At 40.5% G+C, this 22864-nt stretch overlaps 1 protein-coding gene across 1 annotated transcript in view; it reads left to right on the top strand.

Moving 5' to 3' along the window:
• PIK3CG (phosphatidylinositol-4,5-bisphosphate 3-kinase catalytic subunit gamma) overlaps window positions 1-10181 on the top strand; it is a 34468-nt gene extending 24287 nt beyond the window's left edge. The window contains exons 8-11 of the mRNA XM_062018876.1: window positions 677-807; window positions 1418-1529; window positions 3382-3539; window positions 8393-10181. Coding sequence (XP_061874860.1) covers window positions 677-807; window positions 1418-1529; window positions 3382-3539; window positions 8393-8674 — 683 coding nt within the window. The 3' untranslated portion in view covers window positions 8675-10181. The remainder of the gene's footprint in view (window positions 1-676; window positions 808-1417; window positions 1530-3381; window positions 3540-8392) is intronic.
• The last annotated feature ends 12683 nt before the right edge of the window (window positions 10182-22864 follow it).

Genomic DNA, 22864 nt, shown 5'->3' with positions numbered 1-22864 from the left:
TGTTGGTCTGAACAGGACAAATCCTCGTTTCTGCACCATATTGCTTTGATTTGCTAATTTACCTTTGTGAGAATCTGTTCAGTTTAGGGGCAAGCCTCTGGGCCCCGACAGCCAGAGCTTTCCACCAGCTATCCCAGTGCTGTACATCACTGTGTACTGCTATTTCTGAACTTTTCTCCACATATGCACACTTAAACTAGATTTGGTGCAGGAGAGCCATTTCTGTTCCTCTGCCACAGCTCTGGCAACACTTGTGTCACTAGGCTGCTGCAATGCTGCAGCTTCTTTTGTCCTCCTCAAAATTGTGAAGTTTGAGAGGATCTGGTGGGAATGTGAATGGTACTTGGGCTTTCAGAGGGGATCAGGAGAGGAGGTAGTTCCACTCCTTGAGAAAAGCTTTATGCAGAGGGTCTGCACTCCTCATATGAGTGCATTTTAAAAGGTTTTACGTTCTCATGGAGGAGTTTAGGATGCCAGGCTAGTTATGAACTCTGGCTTGTTTCAGCTGGGAGTGAACAAGAACCACTGTTGCTTGTAAAATAAGTTTCTGCTCACAACCTATGAAGTTCTGCAGTTGATTTAAGAAAAAAAACAGAGTTTTAAATTTAATTTTGCATATATTAATATGCTTTGATATAAATGTAATAACTTCTGACTTCTTCCTTGCTGTCTCTAGGAATGATTGAAATTGTGAAAGATGCTACAACAATTGCCAAAATTCAACAGAGCACAGTTGGCAACACTGGTGCATTTAAAGATGAAATACTAAACCAGTGGCTCAAGGAAAGGTGCATGATTGAAGAGAAGGTGAGTTCTTTGAATTTTAAAGTGGGAGTTTCCAATGCATCCTACTCATTTAGGACCACAGAACCCATAAGATTGTGTTTGTGTTACTTACCTGAGTTGAAAAATCCACTCATTTTCCCTGCACTCAGGTGTGGGTGTCTGTGAAAGAGCCTTTAGCATCCAGCTGGCAGCCGAGCTCCTAAGAAACCAGATGCTTTAGAAATTACTTCTTTGTCACTGGGTTTTAGAAGTGATACGTGAGAAGCAGATTGAAAGGACATCTGAAAGGCAGTGTGGATTTAGAGGATTTAAATACAGGTTTGGGTACACACAACTCCTTTGCTTACGTAGGTCCACTGAGCCATTAGGGCTTTGTCAGCTTTTCTTCTCAGAAAACATGGACGACTATATGCTCATTTTATTTGTGCTGAGGGCTGAAGCCTGCTCATGCAGTAAAATGAGTGCAATGCTGGGCCACGATCTTCATCTCTGCTCTGCAATGCTGTGTTTGATAAGACAGTTTGTGTAACTGTTGATATATCCATGCTAACAGAAAGGCATATGACTTTGAGAATGACTGAATTTAGTTTCTAGCATTGAAGCATTTAACATCTCTAAGATTTATTTTTAGTTCCAGGCAGCTGTGGAAAGATTTGTTTATTCTTGTGCTGGATACTGTGTGGCAACCTTCGTACTTGGAATAGGAGACAGACACAATGACAATATTATGATTACAGAAACAGGTGAGTTATTTTTTGAGAATTTCCTAGAAGCAGAGTGTACTGTCTGTACTTCACTAGATTTACCTTTTGATTTAATAAATGATGAGTTTAACAATGAATGAAGAGACACAATCCAGTTCTGTCTGCATCACTTACAAGTTCAGATCCTCCCATGACATTCAAATGTATTGTTGCCCCTTTTGGCCTTCATATAGGCACTAGATATTTATCAGTAATAATGCCTTTTTTTTCCAAGGATGAGTTTGTTACAAACTAAGTCATGAGGAATTTAAAATGTTTTTCTTTTTTTAATGTCTAGATCTATGATCTAAAAACCAAAAAACTTCCAAAAGCAGTCAGCTGTTCACCTGTCTGGAGTCTGGATGTGGTTCTAACAGTGTTCAATGGAACTGTATCTGTGAGAATTCAGATACTACTGGACTATTTTAACTTCTGAGGAGCATAATTGCTTTGTATACCTTTGTAGAAAGTCCTGGAAAATAAGTGCATGTGGAGTGTATTGATTTAGCTCCTGAAGTCTGTGGATGTTTACAATCCTCCTGAAAGAAATGCATTGAGGTTTTTTTAATTGCAAACTTTGGGAACTATTTCTGTAGCTGCACACTGGTTCATGCCTAATTTTACTAACCTATGGAGGCTTCAGAAAGGAGTACAGAACAAGTGGGACATATGGAGATCTAAGAAATTCACTTCCAATTTCATGGATCCTCTTGCTTCATCATTAGTCTTTACATAATGCTAAGAGACAGAAAATACTTTTGGGCTTAGTTAGAAGGATATGTAGTTAATCACATTATAGTACCAGTTGAAGGCTGGAGAGGAGAAGTACCCTGAAGGCAGAAATGAGCTAATTGAAGACTACAGTAAAAAAGTTCACCAGAAGTCCTTGAGGAAAAGAAGACCAAAAAATGCTTTCATTTCAGCATTATGTGTAATACAACGCAATGTTAGTGCCCACTTGCAGAAAATGAGACAGAGAAAGGTTGTGGTCAGGAGCAAGTTTGCTTTAAAAATCTTTATTAGGAGATGTCTTGCACAAGAGAAGCCAGAAGGATGGCAGTCTTGAGGGGCCTGCAGAGTGTCAGATTTGGTTTGTTGGGAGGACTTGGAACCTGGCTGAAATCCTGAACATCTAAGGATGTTCCACCTACTGACGAGTATCATCTTACATCATTTGATGTTTTACCTTTTTTTTTGGCACATGTACCACTATTACAAACTTATGTTTTTAAGTAACCATACTCTTTTATCCTTGCATCTTGTATGCCAGTGAAAGTCATAAAGTATTCTGAAGAGCAGCAGCACTCTAGTCCTGTAGGTGTAGTGATGTTTAAAAGGGGAGTTTTTCATCCCTTTCCTGGGAACTGATACCCTGCTGCAATCTCAGTGTTATCCAAAGGGTGATAATGCAAACTTACTCTGCACAGTGCAGAGTTGTTTAGAAATTGGTAATGCAGGTCTGTGAGGAAGAAGCATGTTATAATGAATTACATTAGCCAAGATGCTGGATAGCACCAGAATCCCATGGGTATTTGAAACATAATTCACAAGCCTTTCCCATGTGATTGTTACAGATCTGAGGCACAAGCTTTCCTTGGTTGATTTTTGAAAGCTGTGAGTGTGTGTTTAGAAAATACAGCAGTTCTGCCAGGTTTTTAACAACTGCCAAAGATAAATAAAAAGTAATTTGCCAAGAGGACAGAATCTAAAAAAAAATAGTCTTTTCTGCTAAACTAAAGAGTGATCATAGATGCCTCTTCAGAAGAGGTTGTGGAATGATTGTGAATACAAGTAAATGTTCTTGTCAGTTTATTCCACTTGAGCCTAACTGCAGCTTCTTCTCTTTATGAAGGTAACCTTTTCCATATCGATTTTGGCCATATTCTTGGGAATTATAAAAGCTTCCTTGGAATTAATAAGGAAAGAGTTCCTTTTGTGCTGACTCCAGATTTTCTGTTTGTCATGGGGACTTCTGGAAAGAAGACAAGTCTCCATTTCCATAAATTTCAGGTAAAGAATGAACATCTAGCTGCAAATCAATTAAACAATGTTTTTTATTCTCTGAAATATACATTAGTGCTTTAGTTTTTTAAAAGGTCTAAGGCTTGTGGGTATTATGTCAATAAAATTTACTGAATCATAATACAATTCCAGGATATTTTAGGCTCAACCGAGAGCAAAAATTATCTGTAGGATTATGGCAACTAGAAAGCCATGTTGAAAAGCTTTGGTTAGCAGCAGGTGAGATAGGCAGTCTGTCCTTTGTTTCTTGTCTTGATAGAAAATACTTTGTGGAGGGCTTCAGTATTTGTGCAGTTAAATGAGCCTCATGGCAGTAAGCAGAGCCGTCTGTGTTGTTGGACTGGGTGCAAGGTTCTCCTCGGAGGGCTTTGCCACTGTTACTCCCTCTTCATTCTGACCTCATGTTCTGGGCCTCCAACTACTGCATCTGAATCGAGAGCTGCAGTGACCCTGAGGTGCTCTGGTTTTGTAAAGTAGATGGACGTAATGGGCTGAAAGAAAAGAATGGTGTTAAAAATTTGTTCTGTTGCAGCTTCTATTTGAAACTGAGCCCCTCTGAAACAGCTGTGATTTTTTCAAGTTTATGTAGGACCTGGGTGAGAAGAGAGCAAAGCAAAACGCTGGTTTAATGTTTAATGCTGAGAACATGGCTGAGCAGAAGGGAATGGATGTCTGAGGTGTTATTCCTATTCTCATGTTTAAGGACTTTATATAAGTTCCTAATTTAGAAAGCAGGTTCTCTATCATATCAAAAGAAAAAATCTCCTCCAGAGTGTGAATCTAAGCAAAAGCCTAATGTAGATGTTCTGCAGAGCCATTCTCTCTCTCCTATTAAAAGGTCTGACTTTCTAACCTGAGTAGCTGATCAAGGTTCTTGCTGTTGGATAGAGTATGTCCCTTCGAGCATACACATGATGGTAGAGCGAGTAACAAAGCAATTGTCATCCCCGAGCCCAGACTTATGAAAGTAACTGAAGAACTGGGTGCAATTTTTGAGCCTTTGTTTTGCACAATGACTAGCTTTATCACAGAGCAGGTGTTTTGAAAGGGGCTTGTTGCTCAGGAGTGCTCAGGAGTGGGGTGAGTTTTGCTGCGGGAAGGAATGCTGAGCCCATGCTATCAGAGAAGCCCGTGAGCTGTGCTTTGTACAGGAAAGCTGTAAACCATGTGGAAGTATAGGGCTGAAGCATCGCTCTAGGGTTTGTCATTTTGTAGAAGACTTCTGTTCTAGAAGCAGCAAATCATTGAAAATGTGGAAGTGTGCTAATGGAGAACTGGAAGACTAGCAAGCTGTTAGTGTCTGCACTGAGGTGAGGTTGTGCTTATAGATGTGGATCATCCAGTTTTCCAGAGAGTATCTGACCTTTTCTTCAGCAGCCCAAGCACCAAAAGCAGTAGGAGGTGATTTTGATCTTAGCCCCTCTTGAGTAAGCTGTGCCTTCATCTCATACACTTCTGTGTGTGTGTGACTATATATTTTGTTACTCTGGTAGGAATTTCTAAATGCTGCTACCGTGCCACTGCTGTAGACAGTTCAGGAATGTTGTGGTAGTGCCAGTGTCCTTTCCACTTGTGCCAGTAACCAGATAAAAACTGATTCACGTGCTTTACCTTTGTGGATTGTGAATGTGATGTGTGATCTGGTCATTTTAGCTGGGATGATTTGGGCACAGACAGCAATAATGCTGACCCAAAAAATGTTAATTCATATAGAGTTGTGCTGCATTATAGTTACTGTTTATAAACTGTTCTGGTAGTACATTAAGAAGCTTTTCAGTCTCAAAGACCAAAAAAAGAAAGTTAAAATACTTTCATACAAGTAAAATAGTAACATGGAGCAACATGCTGCATCACGTATATTGCTGTAAAAAAAAAAATTTGAATTATACAGTCAGAGTACAAAAATAAACAGTTACAGCTTCACTTTTCAACTGGCTGGTTTCATCATGTTTCCTAATACTGAGGGACTCATTCAGTTTGCCTGCTCATGTAGTAATGAGAAAGTCTCGGCATTTATCCTTCATTAATTTTTAAGAGTATTTGTCAGTAATTTGTACTTCAGCTACATTAAAATAGGTTGTACTTCAGAGGAATCCTTTGTTTTTATAGGCTTCAGGAGTTTTAATATTTTAAAATATCTACTTTTTAAAAAGCTTCCTTTCTCTGTCACCTGTTGGATACTGTCCATACAGACGTGTTTGCCATAGCTCATATTGCAGGTGTCAGGGGAGCTTAATAGGACAAGTAATTTAGACTAAAATTGACTGCAACAGAGTATAGTTTGTTATTAGTCAACTGCTAAAGCTGTGAGTGGCCTGGCAACTTTTCTGGAACTTAGTACTGCCCAGATTTCTCTTGCTTTAAGTGTCATATGTGGTGGCATTTCCTTTCCCGCCTTTGGCTGAAACCCATGCAATGCTCTGCCTCCTGTGTACACACAACTTCTTCACTTCTTACTCATAGAAACCCTTGAGAGAGCCTTATGTAAGATCTTTGTAGTCTTCTGAGCTTTGTCCTCCTACCTATTATTAGTTTGCCTAAAATTGTCTGCGCTGATTTTGGCATTAAATTTGGAGTATGTTGTTATTCATTATATTTGATTTATTTGTTTTTTCATTACTCTGCTGATTTGACAATGGAGAGCTCTGTATTTTCAGTGCTAATTAAATTATTCTTTGCCATTTGTTTACAAAATCTCATGTATTTCATTGTCACATAAAGGTGACAGAAAGCAGGAGGTTGTACAATTAGTCGTTGAAAATTACTTGTAGTATAATGTACAGGGAAGGGATGGTCTGTACAACAGTACACGGACACCTTACATTATAAAAATAACTGACCTTAAGCACACTAATACTTAAAACACTCTCGAGCTCTCTAAAAAATTATTCTTTATTGTCTGTTGGACAACAGGAGTTTGGTTTCCCCTCAGCTGCTCTCATTTTGCCTGTGGCTTTAGATTAATTAGCATCTTTTTTCTTAATCCCGTGGTAAACATCTACATATCCTTGACACATACGTATGTGTTATTTTTGGTTCTCTCTGCTTCTCTCAGAAGTGTAGAAATGAGTTTTCTTGGAAGATGTTAATTCATCCTGTCTGAATAAATAACTGTAACTGGCAGATATGGCTTTTTTAAAAATCTTTTGAATTCCTGGAAGCACAGCCTCTGAGAGGCAGTGATGCCAGGTTCTTGACTGCATAATTGTTTTCCTGTCTCAGATACCTGCAGCAGTGAGATGCACCATCCATACAGAACTGTAAAACCTTCTTTGATATAACAATGAAGAGCTTTCATCTCTTTCAAGGGGAACAAAACACACACTAACTCTTGTGACAAGATTTCCCTGTTTGAAGTTGATAATACAGAAGTAGATTTTTCTTTACAAAAATTATTTTTTTCCCTGGTGTCATGGAGAGAAACTAATCCCTGTGATGAGGTGGTGGTGTTTTCTGCTGTAAACTGGGCTTTGACCATTGCAGTTTATCTTCTGCTTCAGTAGAGTGAAACTAACATTGGAGTTCATAAGTGTGATCTTATTTCAGGACAGAACCTATTTGGAAACAGTGTAAAAGATTTAAGGACCCAAGCAACAGAAAAAAAGAAACCCTACAGACTTCAGCATATAATTTCTTTTCGTAGGATCTTCCTGACCTGTCTGGTTGGTTGCCCTGGTGTTGCTGATGTGAGCAGTGATAGATGTTAAGATTATTTGTGCATTTCTTACGGTTTCTAAGGAAGGAAAAGACCCCATGCACCTTGTCAAAACCTAACAGTGTTGTAGAGAGCCAATGAGATTTGGTGGAACTTCTTGTTAAAATATTTGGATTTCTTAAGAATTCTTTAATAAATTCATATACATTTGTGGAAAGGTTGAAGTGAATATTTAATTGGGTAAAAATCATCATTGCTTCAGCTTTGGTTTTAATAGCAATAACTTTCTTGGCAATGTTTTTCCTCTGTTTACGTTACTGCATTGCAGACCCAATTTAACTTCCTAATACATGATTGATTTCTCCATTGCATTGTCTTCCTTAAGATGTTATTTCTAAAAGTAAATGAATAATAAATTTAATCTAAGAAGCAATAATTTCAGCTTTAAGTGTTTGTCACTTAGCATTAAAAATTCTTTTAAAAAGCATTGCTTGTTTTTCCAAGCCTCAGAAATTTCCTTTTCCTAAAGGTTATGTTCTTAAGCACAAATGACTTATATATGGAAAGGAAAAAGCTGTAAAAAAAGTCCATGGAATGCAGTATGGCAGTACATAAACACTATAAGTCAAGACAGTGTGCCTGGAAACTAGAGCTGTCAGCTGGCAAAATTTCTCAGAACACCAAGCCTGAAAAATCTTCTCCATTAAATAAGCTGCCACCTCTGCAAAGGGAATAGGCACATATGTAACATCGAGAACAGTCCCCTGGAGGTGCTGCTTTATTCAGTATCACTCGCCAGCCGTGGTCTTTAAATGGGAATAGGCCAATTGGAAAGGGAGATGATGAATTGTTGCTGCCTCTTGGAACAGCCACAGGGAAGTTCATATGAAAGGCTGGTGAAACTAAGGTTTTATGCTTAGGTGGTTAATGTTATTTAAAAGAGCCTTTAGTTTGTGCACCAGGATAGTTCCTGTTGCGCCAAGGTGTGGGGATGAACACGGTGCCCCTGAGCCATGACTGCAGATGTCAGCTCTGGTGGGCGCTCTTCCCTCTGGCCTACTCAGCAACTGAGTGGCATTGGCTAATGAGAGGCCTGTGAAATCCCTTCACTGGCAGTGAAGGCCTGGCAAATCCCTCTCACCTCACCTCACCTTATCAGTTAACCAAACATTCTTCTCTCTTGTAGGACGTATGTGTGAAGGCTTATTTGGCTCTTCGACATCACACAAACCTGCTGATCATCTTGTTCTCCATGATGCTGATGACTGGCATGCCCCAGTTAACCAGCAAAGAGGATATCGAGTACATCCGGGACGCGCTGACAGTGGGGAAAAGTGAAGAGGATGCCAAAAAGCATTTTCTCGATCAGATAGAGGTTTGCAGAGATAAGGGCTGGACTGTGCAATTTAACTGGTTTTTACATCTTGTGCTTGGAATCAAACAAGGAGTAGAGAAGCATTCTGCTTAATATTTTATGTAAATTCAGTGTGGGTGTGAATGGGAGGTTGGTGAATCTACACGTTATTTATGAATTCTGATTAAACGAGCAGTCCAAATTGCCTTTTCTTTGCTGGCAGCTTAAATGGATCTTGTAAAAAGGCAAAGAAGGACTTGTGCCCCTCCAGAAGACCTTTCTGCAGTTAAGATTTATTTGTTTTAAATGTCTAATGACACTTGAAGTTGCTGGATTCTTTTAACTGGTTGCTTTGCTGATGTGGCCTGCATTTTTCTTGTATTTTTTTAGTACCGATTTCAGATAAAGATGAAGGAGAAGTTTGAGTAAGATGTTAACCTGCAAACTCAAACAGAAATCCCCTATGACATTTCCTTAACTTTAAGTTCATGAGGATCAAGCACGTCAAAAGCAGAAGAATCTATTGAAAATCTATGGTTCTCTTGAAGTTTCTGTAAGCAATTCACTTCTCAGGAGGGCTTTACACTCAAGTGTTTTTCACCCACATCCTTCCCTTTTGTCTCCTCCTTGACACTTTGTCCTTTTGGGATTTTTCCTCTGTTGTTAGAAAACAGCTTTGGCCCTGCCACTGGAGGAAGTTACCCAGCTGTTGCTGTAGCCTCCTGATGTAGATAACTGAGCCTGACTGTTCTGCCAGGAGAACCTCATGGTTCCCTGGGGGTTCCTCAGGCTTTAACTTGAAATTCTGAAGGTTTAATTTTTAAAAGGGTTTTTTTACTGTACTTTTTAATAGGGAACAACCATATTATATTACAGATTATATTCCTGCTGGAAAGTTACTAAAATTCCAACTGTATAGTAAAAGCTTTGTAGAAAAAGCAATGGTACTTCCTTATTCCTCAGAGAGAAAACCTCCTTATGGAAGAGTAGTTGACTTTTTACCAAATATTTGAGAAACCCAAAGTTATTTATTCTTTGGTGATGTATTTTCAGGATATACCTAGAAGGAACTAAATATAATCTTTGAAATTGTGTATATTTTGCTATTTATTTTTAAATTCCTTAAGAGACTATACTACTGAAAAGCTATTTATGAAAGAAAAAAATCCCTAACTTTAATATTTAAACTTAAAAGAGGAAAATATGGGCAATGTTAAGCAGAATTTTAACTTCTCTACTGTAGAATGCTTGCAAATCCTCCAGTCTGCCTATGGCAGGAAAGGATAAAATATATAGCATAAACTAGTCTTTGACTTGAATTACGATGGTATACTTCCTGCTAATTGATTTTTACCAAAGAGAGACGATAGCTTACAATGTTGCTTTTTTTGCACTTGTGCCTGTGTAATTTCTTCTTTCAGTGTAGTGTTACATGGGGTTTATGTGACATAGAAATGATTAACTGAATTTGTAAAAATTCTGTTATCATTTGCTTTGATCATTTCACAGAATTGGTAAGATTTTAACTACTGCTACCACTGTTACTACTGAGCGTCTTCTTGAAGGATTTTTAATAAATGTACTGTAATTGGTGTCTCAGTTTTGAGATACAGCCAATCTATTCTTGAAATGTGGATGTCTAATTGGTTACAGTGCACAACTATTTTTGATGTACATGGTAGACTCCAGTTAAGGAAATCTAAGAAGTTAAAATGTAGACTGTTTTGTTGCTCTGTTACATCATTATTATTATTATTATTCTGTGCAAGATAAGCTTAAGACCATACTAAAATATGAACTAAATGGTTAATATTGTCTGTAAAATGATATTTTTAGATTGGTATTTTATAGATCTGAAATAAATTTACATGTTCTATTAATTTGATTATCATTTATGGATAAGCAGCTTAGCCCAAAGTACACCTAAATATTTTTTTTTATCCAGTTACTTAAAGACTGTTTAATCTGGGTAAGAAATCACGCTCAGAGTCCTACTCAGAGGGATCGGTTTAGTATTAACAGCTCCCTATGATGTCAGATAGCTTAAATTTTAATAGCCTGTACTATTAGAATTGCAATTATTGTAATTGTAAAATGTGACTAGAATATTGCCACTTTCTCAGAGGGCTTTATTCAGTCCTGGTTTGTGCTAGGAAGAAAAACCTGAAGATTTTAATAAGCTCCTAGTTTAAAAAAGCAAACAAATCTACCGCTAAATTTAACTCCAGCATGGGGAAATAAATGGGAAATTGAAGGGAAATGCCACTCTGCTTCATGAAGCCCGTGCTCAGAAAAAGGTCTGCAAGAGATCTGCACCTGGAGAACAGTTTAGCCCTGCACTAAACTCAACAGCTGAGGATTTTTGTCAGCAGCTGATGATGTGATAGATTGAACTGTGTATGGTGTTGATTACACCTGGAACACCTCTGTGCTGAGCTTGTGAGCACCTTTTCGTTGCTCTCATTCTCCGCAAAGCCTATGGTTGGGCTGCCAGGGCAGCACTAAGTTGCCTTCTCTCTTCCTTCCAGCACCCCCTCTGCACTGGGTGATTGTCAACCTGACTTCTGGGAGATCAAAAGTAGCTGCCAACTCTCCTTTTTAACCTACAGAACAAGCTATTAGACAGCTTACTGACACTTTATTTATAAATAGCTGTGCCTTCATACAGATAATTGTGTGTTGGCTTTCATGTGCCTCTGGAAACCTCCACCTGCGACTGACTTTGTTTTCTGGCAAGGCCTGACAGAGATGTGGTTTGAGGCAGTCCAGCTTCAAGGGGGAATGGAATTGCTTCAGGTGAGGAGGTGGGCACGAGTACAGGTGCTAGTACAGGACACAACCATCACAAGGCAAGGCCTGGGAAGCTGGAACTTTAGCAGAACCACCACTGCCGGAGCAGGAAGCCCAGCCACAGTTTCCTGAGCTTGGGCCTGATGTCTTCCAGTGTGTAAACAACCCAGCCATTGAGAACAGCAGCTTAATAAGGCCTATAGAACAGAAACTTACATTAGTCACTACCCACATTTTTCACAGGCTCTGACACAGTGTGCAGAGGGAGAAGATCACTAAATTTTCTGAGTAGGCCTCAATTTCCATTCTTGTCTCCTGCTAGCCTTATTTGTTCAAAACTATTTTTAAGGGCTGCTTTTTTTTTATGATGTTCTTGGTAGTCTAAATTCAACGTTACTACTGCAGCAGGAGATTCTTAGAGTAGGTGCCTCAGACTCAGCTGTGACTTGACATATACTTGGACTCCAGCAAACTCACCAAGCAGTGAGTGTGTCCCCAGGGCTCCAGCCTCCTCATATTCCAGGACAAGGAGAGAAGTTGAAAGGCAGCTAAGGTGTACAGTGTGATTGTATTTAGATCTTCATTGAATACATTGGTTCCACTTGGTAGACATATTTAATCTGTCATTAGCAGAATCTTTAGCCTTACTTAACACCTGTTTAGCAGTCTTTCCTCTAAAACGTGACCAGTGATACAGAAATGCATATATGAACAACAGGAAAATATCAATAGAAATTACAGCTCTTCTAGAGTATCTTCCATGAGAAATCTTTTTTACTGTCCATTAGCAGCATTCTGCAACTCCACGTGAGTAGTCCCAAGGACTATGTAGATTACAGACACTGTGCTGATGGCTTGCTAAGGCAGTTTGTGCAAAGTAGTCTTGGAAATAAGACATTAGTAAAATTGAAATCTGGAATGCTGCTACCAAACTGTATCTGCAGGGCCTGGTGGGCCCTTGTGAGTGTCCAAGTAACACTGAAGGATCTGAAAAACACTGATGTGCTCTCCTGAGTCTTCAAATTGCAACTTACACAATGTATGTTGGAAATAACACGCCAGAAATTGTCTGTTCTCCTGGACAGAAGTCTGCAGGGAGAGGCTCTTGGCACACTCACCCCACTCCACCTTTTGGAGGCAGAATTGGCCAGAAAAAGCACTAAGGCATTTTTAAAGTCTGTTGCACGTTTACAGAAAATGAGATTCATGCTGGAGAAGAGAAAGCAGTTTGCCTGCAGTTAGGCTGTTAATAGTAGCAACTAAACAAAGGTACAAATGACATAACCATCAGCAGGGTGTTAGAATGGAGGCAGTGGTGACGGGTCTCAGTAGGACAGAGAGAGATGGTCAGAAGGACATGGCTTTTCCTGGCTTTGTGAGCATCAATGCATCTCTTACACCGAGAGGAGGGAGGCTGGTGTCCTACCTGTTGATAAGGAGCAAGTGGGCACTTGACAGGAAAAATCTTTCCCTTCCTACCCTTGGCATTGAGGAGGTTGTCATTTCAGAGGGTGCACGGCAGCACTTGACATGGCAAGAGCCCTCCACAGCCTGGGGGAGGTAAGCAGGCAGCGTTTAGGAAAAGATGTACCATTTCTCAGGTGATCTCCTGGGGGTGCAAAAGAAGAGGCTGTCACTTTGGAAACAGCAGCAGCACGGTGCCAGAAACACATGCCAGTTAATTTTAGCTAACAAAAGAGACCTGTGCATGGCAGAAGTTCTATATTGAGTAAGTGCAAGCACATCCCACGCTTCAGTGCAATCGCTCTGCTGTTCAGCGTTAGGAGTCACAGTTTGCAAGGGCCGGTCGTGCTCTGGAAGCTGGAACATCAGTGGTCAGAGTTAACCACCCATCCATTTATTAAGTGCCTGAAGAAACAAATGGAAAATAATAATCTGTAGATAGCAGCATTTCTTGAAAAGACAAACATTGAGTAGATATACAAAGAAAGGTCAAATCTAATGTCATGAAAAATAACCAGGCAAGATCCCTGAAAGGAGAAAGAAAACAGAAATGTTAGTGGCCCATAGTTCAGAGCAGTTTTAAGGCTATAGCTCAGACTTTGTGGCAAATCCTCCTTTGCCTATATTCATAGGCCATCTTCCTTTATCAAGCATAATTATTCTCTAAAAGACTGTGAGGGCTGTGGCTGTTTAATAACCCAAGAAATCTGCTGCCACAGTGCAGTTCCATGATAAAGAGTTCATTAATAATTCGAGATACAGCCAGAGCTGAATTTTGCTCAGAATATTTACTGTTAAATTACCTGAGATGGAAAAAATAAAAACCAAGCTATTTCCCCACATCAACCAGCAAGTGTCTGGGATTGGCCAGAACCTCATCACATGGGAAGTTATTTCCCATCATGGTGGAAATGCATTTTCCTCTGAAGCATTTGGAGCAGCCCCTGTCAGAGACAGGACACCAGCCCAGACAGGCCCCAGCTCTGATGCAGAATGGCAGCTCCTCCGCTCAGCTGTCAAGTGTCTGTGCACAGAAGAGTCTGAGATAAACAGGTCTCCTCAGGAAATGCTCTCCCTCCAGACAAAGTTGTCCTTCACTTTGACGTTCACACCACCATCCCTGTTTTACAAACCTGCTTCTTTCCCACAGAATATGACATGTTTTGCAAACCTTATAAATCACTTATTTCACCTGCCTGGAGATGAAAATACCCAGACATCTCAGCAACTTTAAAGCTTTAAAACTTAAAACACTGTGGGCAGGGCCCTTTCTATTCAGGGTGGTACCTCCTGCAAAGGCAGGCAATTATCCTTCATACCACTGCAGACCAAGTGTTTTAGGGAGAAGCTAATTAGCTAAACATGTTTATTTTTCAGAGGACCATCCTTGAGAATCTGCCATTGCAACCACACACCAAAGCGTGGGTGAAGGGTGGCTTCTAACAAGACCAGAGACTTGAAGATCCCATCGAGACTGATACCAGCTTCGTGAAAACAGGTGGCCTTTGGGTGCAGCTGCATCTTTACTAGGGCAGCAGCGACCCAGCAGTAGCAGCAGCCCTGGCAAAAACAAGTGTAGAAGTCAGGGTGTAAGTACCAAGATAAGCTGCATGTTCTGGGGCTTTGAGGCAAGGCTAAGCATGTTGCACTGAAGGCCAGACCAAAACCACTTGATGGCAGATTCTGCCCCGACTCAGCTTTTCTGCAGGAGGCCAGGCAGCCCCCTGACCCTCTGCCTGAGGAGGGGCCAGCCAGCCCTGCTCACCGCCCTCAAGAGCTCTGAGTGTGGCCAGAACCACTCGCGGGGTTTAGGCCTCAGGAAATGAGGGACAGGAACCAAAAGGGCACTTTCTCGGGATTCTCACAACTGCTGTGCACAACTGGAGTTTGTTAACTCCGTGTTAATTAAGCATCCCTCTCAAAAATTCAAGGAATGCATCTCTTGGAAGACTTTTTCCTACAGTCTCATTTATTCCCACTATTCTCCTTATTCTCCCCCTGCTTTTTTCTGTAAATGCTAACATGAGCTCTTCAGAAATTATCATGGGCTTAAAAATCCTTATTTATCCTTTTGTAAAAGCTTGTTTAGTTTACCCTGTCCTCTGGAGTTCTGTATTCCCACAGGCCATCTAAACACAGACAACAACGTACAGCATTAGGATTTCAAAACAAAAGCAAGAGGACTGTTTTCACAGTATTGTTAGCACCAGGAGAAAGAAAACAACTATCTTCAAGGGGGCTGAAACACAAGACCCTCACTCCAAATTGGAGACTAAAAAACCCAAGCCCTAACTTGTGCAGTATATTTTTGAGTGTTGACTTTTTAAACTCCCTTCTCTCCCTCTGTCCCTGTGTACACGCAATCGTCTTGTTCTGAAAAGCCAGCCGTGGGTGCCCACATTAACATACACCTCTTCATGGCTGCGCTGATGGTGTCTCCTCTAACTCTCTCCATCACCCCTTCAAGAAGCTGACCACCATTCCTTCCCTCCTCTCTCTAAATTCTCTGTTGGACTCCTTTCCCTCAGGGCCCTATGTTCCTTTTCTACACCAGGCCTACAAAGTGCATCTGCAAAAGGAACAATGAACGTCCAAGAAAAATAAAGCATTCTTCTTCTACTGCATGTTTCCACTTAAGATTTACGTGAGCTGCAGAGATCTGTTTGTGGAGAAATATTGTTATTACATCAGCCACACGTAAGTGCTGGGAAAATCCCAACCTATGCAGAGTGGTCTTTGGTTAATTCCAAACTTACCCTCACAGCACTGGCAAGATCAGGACTATTCAGTGAGAATAAATACAGCATATGAAGTACAAACTTACCTTTTTTTTTTTTAATTGGTAGGTAAAGCCATTCACCCATAATGTGAATGGTTATTCCCTGCTGCTGCTCAGGACCTTTGCCCAAATTCCTCAGTTCTTGTTGCTGTTGCTTGGACCTCAAAATCTAAAGCGGAAATAGAAGCAAAAGAACCAAGTATCAAATATGCAGGTAACTAGAGATGCTGTCAACACTTGCAGTAGGAGAAACTTGCTAAAAATTCTCCTGACTCTGAATCCCTTTAGAAAAGGAATTTAACAGTAAAAGAAAGCAGGAAAATCTGTGCATATATCCTTCAAGGTGCAAAGCAGTGGACAACCAAGCTTTCCCTGGTTTAATGCTCTGTATTCACCCTTCTCACTTATCAATGGGGTTGAGGTGGAAAAGGAACCTTCTAATGAATACAGATTTGATTGGAAAAGTGGAGTTAGTGCAACCACAACAGAAGCACAGCCCATCTCTGGGATGACCAAGACTTAAAAAAGCAATCATGTGGGGCCACCACAGCCTGGTTACCCCATCTGCTATCATGAATGCGTCCTATCCAAAGCTGTGATCAATGTAGCTAGTGGCATCAGCAGCTGCACCTGCTGAGAAGCAAGTTAGCTCCTTAAAGTACTCCTTGTAAAGCAATATGTCAGAGAATGTCCTTTAGTACTTCATCTTCACAGGGGATAGGTCAATAAAAAAGATACACTGAAGAGTCTTCATCATAATTGCAGTATCCTAATTATAACAGCATCAAAGGTAAAGCACAAGAAATACCTATTAGTGTTAATGCAAGATGAAGAGAGTATAAGCTGAAACTGGATTACAGGAAGGCAATTAAAACCATCATTTTATCAAAAAGATGCAGAAGCCATAGTACAGATGGTAACAACCTGCCAGGATTTGTTTAAATACAGTATGATCACATTGAGGCCTTCCAAAAGCTCAAAGGTTACCACAACCCTTGAAACACAATTTAAACACCACTAGAAGTACACAACTCGCTGGCACCAGTGAGACCAACACTGTTACAGGGAGAAGCTCCAAGACTGCAGGTGAGGGCAGAAACATCCATATAGCAATGTTTCCCTGCAAACAGGGAAAAGCAGTATCTGTAGATGTCAGAAATTTCACAAATGCACAGAAGGAATGATTTGAAAGACATGAAATTATGGCTTGAAAACATACAGGAGTCCATAAGAGAAAAATACCATGAAAAAAACCCCAACATATGGATAAAACCAAAGAGGTGATTCCCCCAAACTGCTCAATGCCTGCCAGAAAAGAAGATAAAATGAGACAATGGATCTTTTTAGGACAATCAGTCATTTAGGAAATCTGATTAACTTACAGAACGGCCAAGTATTCTTGGCTACTGAAGACTTTTGGAAGGAAGAAACAAAGTCAGCTCTAGAGTATTGACTGCAGAAACAGTGCTTAGTCATTGCAACTGAAATACCTCAATGGCTGTAGAAGAGGTACCCAGGAGACCTCTCAGAGTGGCACATGTGGGCAAAGAGGGGCTGTGCACTTCCCCAGCAAGACTCATAAAAATAGTGCTTCTGTCATTCAAAACACCAAACCCAGACCTCAGGGAGTTTGACAGCAATGCCCAATGCAGCTGGCAGAGCACAGCGGGAGCTGGCGGCTGCTCCTCTCAACTCAGAGGAAACCATTACCTGCTGGTAGTTGATTACTATGGTAATTTTTTAAACTCAGTCAAACGTGGGAGCTGACAATGCAGCAAATCAGACTGTGACAGATCCCTTCAAAGCTTCCAGGCTGTGAGGGGAGAGGTGTGCAACGCAAGAAGCTTCAGTCTTCATTTTCACCTCTATGTATCGCATTTAGTCTCTACAAATTACTGGGAGCAAGATGTTTCTTGTTAATTTGCTGTTTACTTTTTCCTAAAATCTACTGTTTCCAAAGCCTTTTACTGAGCTAAAGTGACCGTCTGGAGTAGAATGAGTGAGTGTAAGAATCTCAGTGTTAGTACCAAGCCCAGCGGAAGAATTCAGCCCCTGCACACAGGCTGTACTGGCATCACTCATGCCCTGGCTGCCTGACCGAGAAAACAACCTGCAAAAAGCTTTTCTAGCACTTTTACCAACACCTAACGTTAGCACAGTGACTTGTTGAACTGAGTATGAGTAAGTGCAAGAAATAAAAGGAAGGTGCTATCTGCCACTAGTCTCAAAATTTCTTGCTGGAGTCTGCTTCAGTCCAAATGACAGCAAGCCCCTGACAGCTGAGAGCTCCAGCTCCCTTGCTGGAGCCTAGTTTCTTGACCGTTTTTCCCAAATAAAAGCATCTTTTCCTTAATGCTGACCAAAAATTCTGTAAGGAAAACATCAGAACTGTTCCTATAAAAGTAGGGGTGTGCATTATCTTACCCTTTTGTTCCTACCCTCCAGCAACTAGTTTGTGGCTTGTGTTTTTCTTAATGCTACTTTGTTAACAGAAAAAGAGCTCTGTTGGAAGATGCAAACACCTTCCTGGAAGCTAAGTAGACTAGAGATGGTTCAAGACTTTGAGAATGTTGGTACCCATGAGTCACGATGTGACAATGTTTGCTAGATAATGAATTTATTCAAGCAATAGTTGACATGAACATCTGATGGAATTGACAGATCTGTACAGGATGGATGTTTCAGACACACACAACCCTCTCTCCACATTATTCTTGGCCCAATGGACAGAAAACTGAGAAAGATACAAAAATAGTCAATCAGCTACTTATAAAAGCAAACAAAGGTTGCCAAGACTTTCCCTTAGTTTACTGAATTGCTGAAAAAAAGCAAAAGCTGTGAGTTATTTCTAATGCCAAGAGTTATTAATCAACATTTGTTCACAGGAAGATGAGCTAGAAATTGAACTGTGGTAAAAAGTGTCAAATTGCTTAAAAGTTCCACAAGAAATGTCAGTTATGTGATAAGAAACCCAAGAAGATGATCCGTCCTCATGGTAATTTTTATGATTTTTATGCACACAGAAGGGACATACAGGGAGAGGGGAAACTCTTTGCTCTTCTTTGTGCAACATGCCAACAGCAATACGGAAATAGCAGATGAAGAGAAAATACATGCAACATTAGCAAGCCCTGGGAACGCCCTGCTTAGCATATGGGAGAGAAATCTCCACAGCCAACCCAAGCACATGTTTTAGCTGTAGCTCCAAGAGCCAAAAGCAACACTTGCTTCAGATGGAGGAGATTTAAATGACCAAGCAAAGGATTATGGTACATTTTGACAATGTTTTTAAGAATACCTCCAAAATTCCTTTGCTTATGAGAACGAATGGCAAGAAATAAACAAACATGCTTACGGCTTTTTTTAAGCAGCAAAGAGGAAGAGCTCTCTGTAATCTTTTTTTCATATGCCTTGAGCTGAGTTGTTGTGTGCAGAGCATGTATTTGAAAGGTGTTGTTAATAAAAAGCCTGTTTAGTTTAGGTCATTCCATACAGGTCTCCATTCCTTCCCTAAATAAAGCCAATAAAATCATGTTTACATTGGGATATTTGCCCTTTTTTTCTCAAGAGGTAATTTCTTTCACACTGTTACTAACACTGCTATAAACACAAAGCTTAAGTATACAGTAAATTTCCAGTTACATGGGATCACACAGTTGAAAATGTATCTCAACATCTTAGCAGATAACCAAGACCCTCATTCCCATAGGCATGGCCTTCTGGGAGAAGGAACTTTGGATGCTCTTGTTGAATAGTGGATGTCCCTGTGGCCAATTTGGGTGGAACTAAGATAGATAAGAAATAAGAAAACCCCATGGTATTGCTCTACTTCTGTGAGAGATTCCTGATGTTACAGTGTCACAGGAGGAAAGAACAGAGGAGGGGAAATTCCCACAGTGAGCATCAGGGCCTATATTGCCTTCAATCTCAGGAGCTTTTGAATGGTACGTAGGCCACGTGCCCATTGCAGATGACAAGCAAGGAAGGTTTTGATGAGAACTATTACTGCTGCTCTCTGGATCTCTGCGCTTGGCACATACGTGCTTCAGGCAGCCAGGACAGTACCAAGCTGGCAGAAAGGGAGGCAGCTGCAGCCAGGGTTCAACAAAAGAAGGAGAGCAAATTTTGAGTACTCAGCTGTATATCAAAAAGGTCAGCTTTGTAAGAATCCCACCACTGCCAAATCACAGCAAATGAGCTCTAGTGCAAGCTGCAACACCACAGGCCTGGACTTGAGAGCAGAATGTACTGTACTCACAGGAAGTAGGAACAAGATTCAGAGCTGGAAATTCAAAGCCCACTTCAACCAAGTCTTCTTCAGCTGTTGGAAAACTGCCCTTCCAAATCTCTCATTGCATCATCACGACAATTTCCCCCAGCTTGTTGGCTAAACAGTACCAAGCACTAAATATAGGCCTCTTTGGCATGCCAGCAAGAGCTTGCCAAACATGAAGGAGAGCAATTTGTCCTTCCTGAGAAGACACATGCCACCATCAGGCAGATGGTACCAAGCCAGAAATGATTTGCCCCAGAATGGCAAACAGCCTACTACTGGCCTCAGCCCAGTGTGTTCCCACATGGCCATGTTACCATTCTCAATGTGGAGCAAAATCAGGCCATTTCAAGGAAGTCAGAGGTTTTTTTCAGGTAAGAGTCACTCTTGTAAGAGATCTCACTGAAGTGCAAAGTTAAAAAGTAATGTCATCATTTAGAATACCAGAGAGCAATCTAGTGAATCTTCACATCATGTTTTAAGGTCCTAAACCCACAAAATGAGACTGCTCCAGCTCCAGCTCCTTTTAATACGTGAGTTGATGTGTACTAAGGTCTGTGACAAACAGATTGTCACAGCTGTCAGAGTGGGTCACAGAGAAATGAGCTGCATTTGAGAGGGAAATGGCTTATCCTTTAAACAACAGGCCTGCAAATAAACAATTAACTGTGGAAGAGCTATTTAATATAATAGATGGGTTTACTTTGCTCAGAAAATGAGTTAGTCCTGGGAAAATAATTTCTTTAAATCCCACAGCTTTTTTTATGAATGTGAACATCTTTCTGATGGATTATATCCTTGTAAACTCAGACTGGTCCAGTTTTCAGTAGCTTAGTCATCAACAAGGTCTAAGAACAGAATTTAAACCAATACCAAAAATATTACATTTACATCCCTCAGGACCCCCGATCTTTCCCCCAAGAAAATGGATCAGGTTTAGTCTCAAGCTAGAAATGTGTAGGTGTTTCCAAAAATACTTCTAAGAAACAAAATAGTAGACTGTGGTTCAGTAGTGAAAGCTGGTCAGGCACAAAGGTCCATAGGCACACATCTGCTTACAAGATCGTGACCTGGAACAGCAGAGGAAAACTTGTCTCTGTGGGGGAACGTGTTAAGCAAAGAGCTTTGCACTGGAGAATTTTTTCATTTCCAACCTACAGCTAGAGAGTGTCTGCCACTACCAACAGATAAGCAGTGGGTTAGGAAGTCAGTTAATTATTCATGAGATCATCATCATTCAGAGGGAAAATCAGAATTGTCACAAAAGGAGCAAAGAGCAATAGGAGCAGCAATTCAAATGTTTAGACACCCTTCTGCAGGCCAAGAACTACTAGTTGCAATGTGCATTAGCTGTCACATTTTGAAGGATTCAGATACCTTCCTCTAGGGTAAATGCCTTTTGCTGTGAATGGCTCTGAAACTTGCCAGGTGTAGCAGAGTCCTCATGCAGGGTCCGGTCACACTACCCGGGCTGTCCCCAACTCCTGGAAGCAGGGTGCTGCCTCTTCCAGCAAGCAAAATGAAGATCAGCACAGCAATCCTTAGAACTGGAGAAGGTGGTGTTCCAGGTAGAAAAGGGATGGAGAAAAGAAGCTTTATGGGTTTAGGGGATTTTTTTTTACCTCTTTCACTTGGAGTAGTGAAAGGAGAGAGTTCTGTGGCCTGTTTCAATATTCTTTAATCACTGTTGGGCTGTGAGTAATGTTCCCCTTTAAAATCTCCCTGACACACTAGCTGAGTGCTCTTTGTCTGGAAAACATCTATTAGACACTCACCTTTATCTTGAGAGTCAGACAGTCAGTATTGTGGTGTCAGGAAGTGTTCATTCTCTCTGTTTTTTTTAATGTCCAAGCTGGATTGCTTGGAATAAAAGTAGCTTTTTCTGTCCTACTGTGTTGGGAAATAAAGACATTTCTGTCATATAATATTTTTTTTCAAGGATAAGGTCATCTTACTGTGCCAAGGAAACTCTTTTTAAGGGCACAGAATGAAGCAATTTTAAAAATGCACTGATTTTTATTTACGTTAATACATAGTTTTCAAGCTTTCTGTCTAGCCCAAGGCATTGTTAATATTGACATGAATAGATCCTTGGCATCCAAACAGGCCTGTAATCACTGCAGCTCATCTATATTAAATTTTTTGACTCCCAAAAAACCCCTCTCAATTGTTAAGACATTGCTGCAGTGATGTCTCCTCACTTAGCAGGAGGTTCTCGTCTGCTTTCAAAACAGATTTCCTGTGGGTCAGACATCCCACATTGGTACACTCCTGCTTGTCCTGTTTCATCAGAGAGTGAATAATCTTTTCCATATTTGAGTTATTACCATTTTAGTGGAGGAGTTTAGCTTCATTTTGTAATCTCTCCTCAGTAATTCCTGCTCACCCAGTGGTCCCATTCAATTTCCATTTGAGCAAGAACTTGCAAGATCAGGACCTTTCACCCTCAGCACTGCCCTTTGTTAGAGTGCAACTATTTTTATTCTCCAGCTTCTAGGCACAGAACTGTTGACATCTAAACTGAGGAATGCCAATGGTTGAGACACAAACAGAAAATAAAACCCCTCGACTAAATTATGTTGAATTTGTTCAAGACCTTGTACTTTTAAGCAAGGATTTGTTTACACAATGGAGTAAAAGATCTGTTTTAAAAGTAAAAACATGTTTAAAATTAAACATTGTTTAATGCCTTACTGAGCAGTGGATATTTTTAAATAGTAAATATTTTGGTAGAAGATATTTCAAAATAAATTCTAGCATTTATTAGTCTGTCTCCAAGAAAATACGCTCTTCCACAGGCACTTCAAAGAACTCTTCCTACATTTCCATAAGTTTAGAAGCAGAAATTAAATCTTTCCAGGGACAAAATCCATACCTGCTCCCTGAAACCACTTGGACAGATGCTAATCTGTACTCATCTATAGTGAAAGTACAGAGGCTAGTCACTAGTGATGGCTGCAGGGCCACCCTGTCCTGGGTACATCCATGTTAATGGCCT

Source organism: Colius striatus, chromosome 1 (assembly GCF_028858725.1).
Source record: "Colius striatus isolate bColStr4 chromosome 1, bColStr4.1.hap1, whole genome shotgun sequence".
NCBI classification, from domain to species: Eukaryota; Metazoa; Chordata; class Aves; order Coliiformes; family Coliidae; genus Colius; species Colius striatus.
The sequence above is the reverse complement of the archived record's forward strand: the minus strand, read 5'-3'. Positions and strand labels throughout refer to the sequence as shown.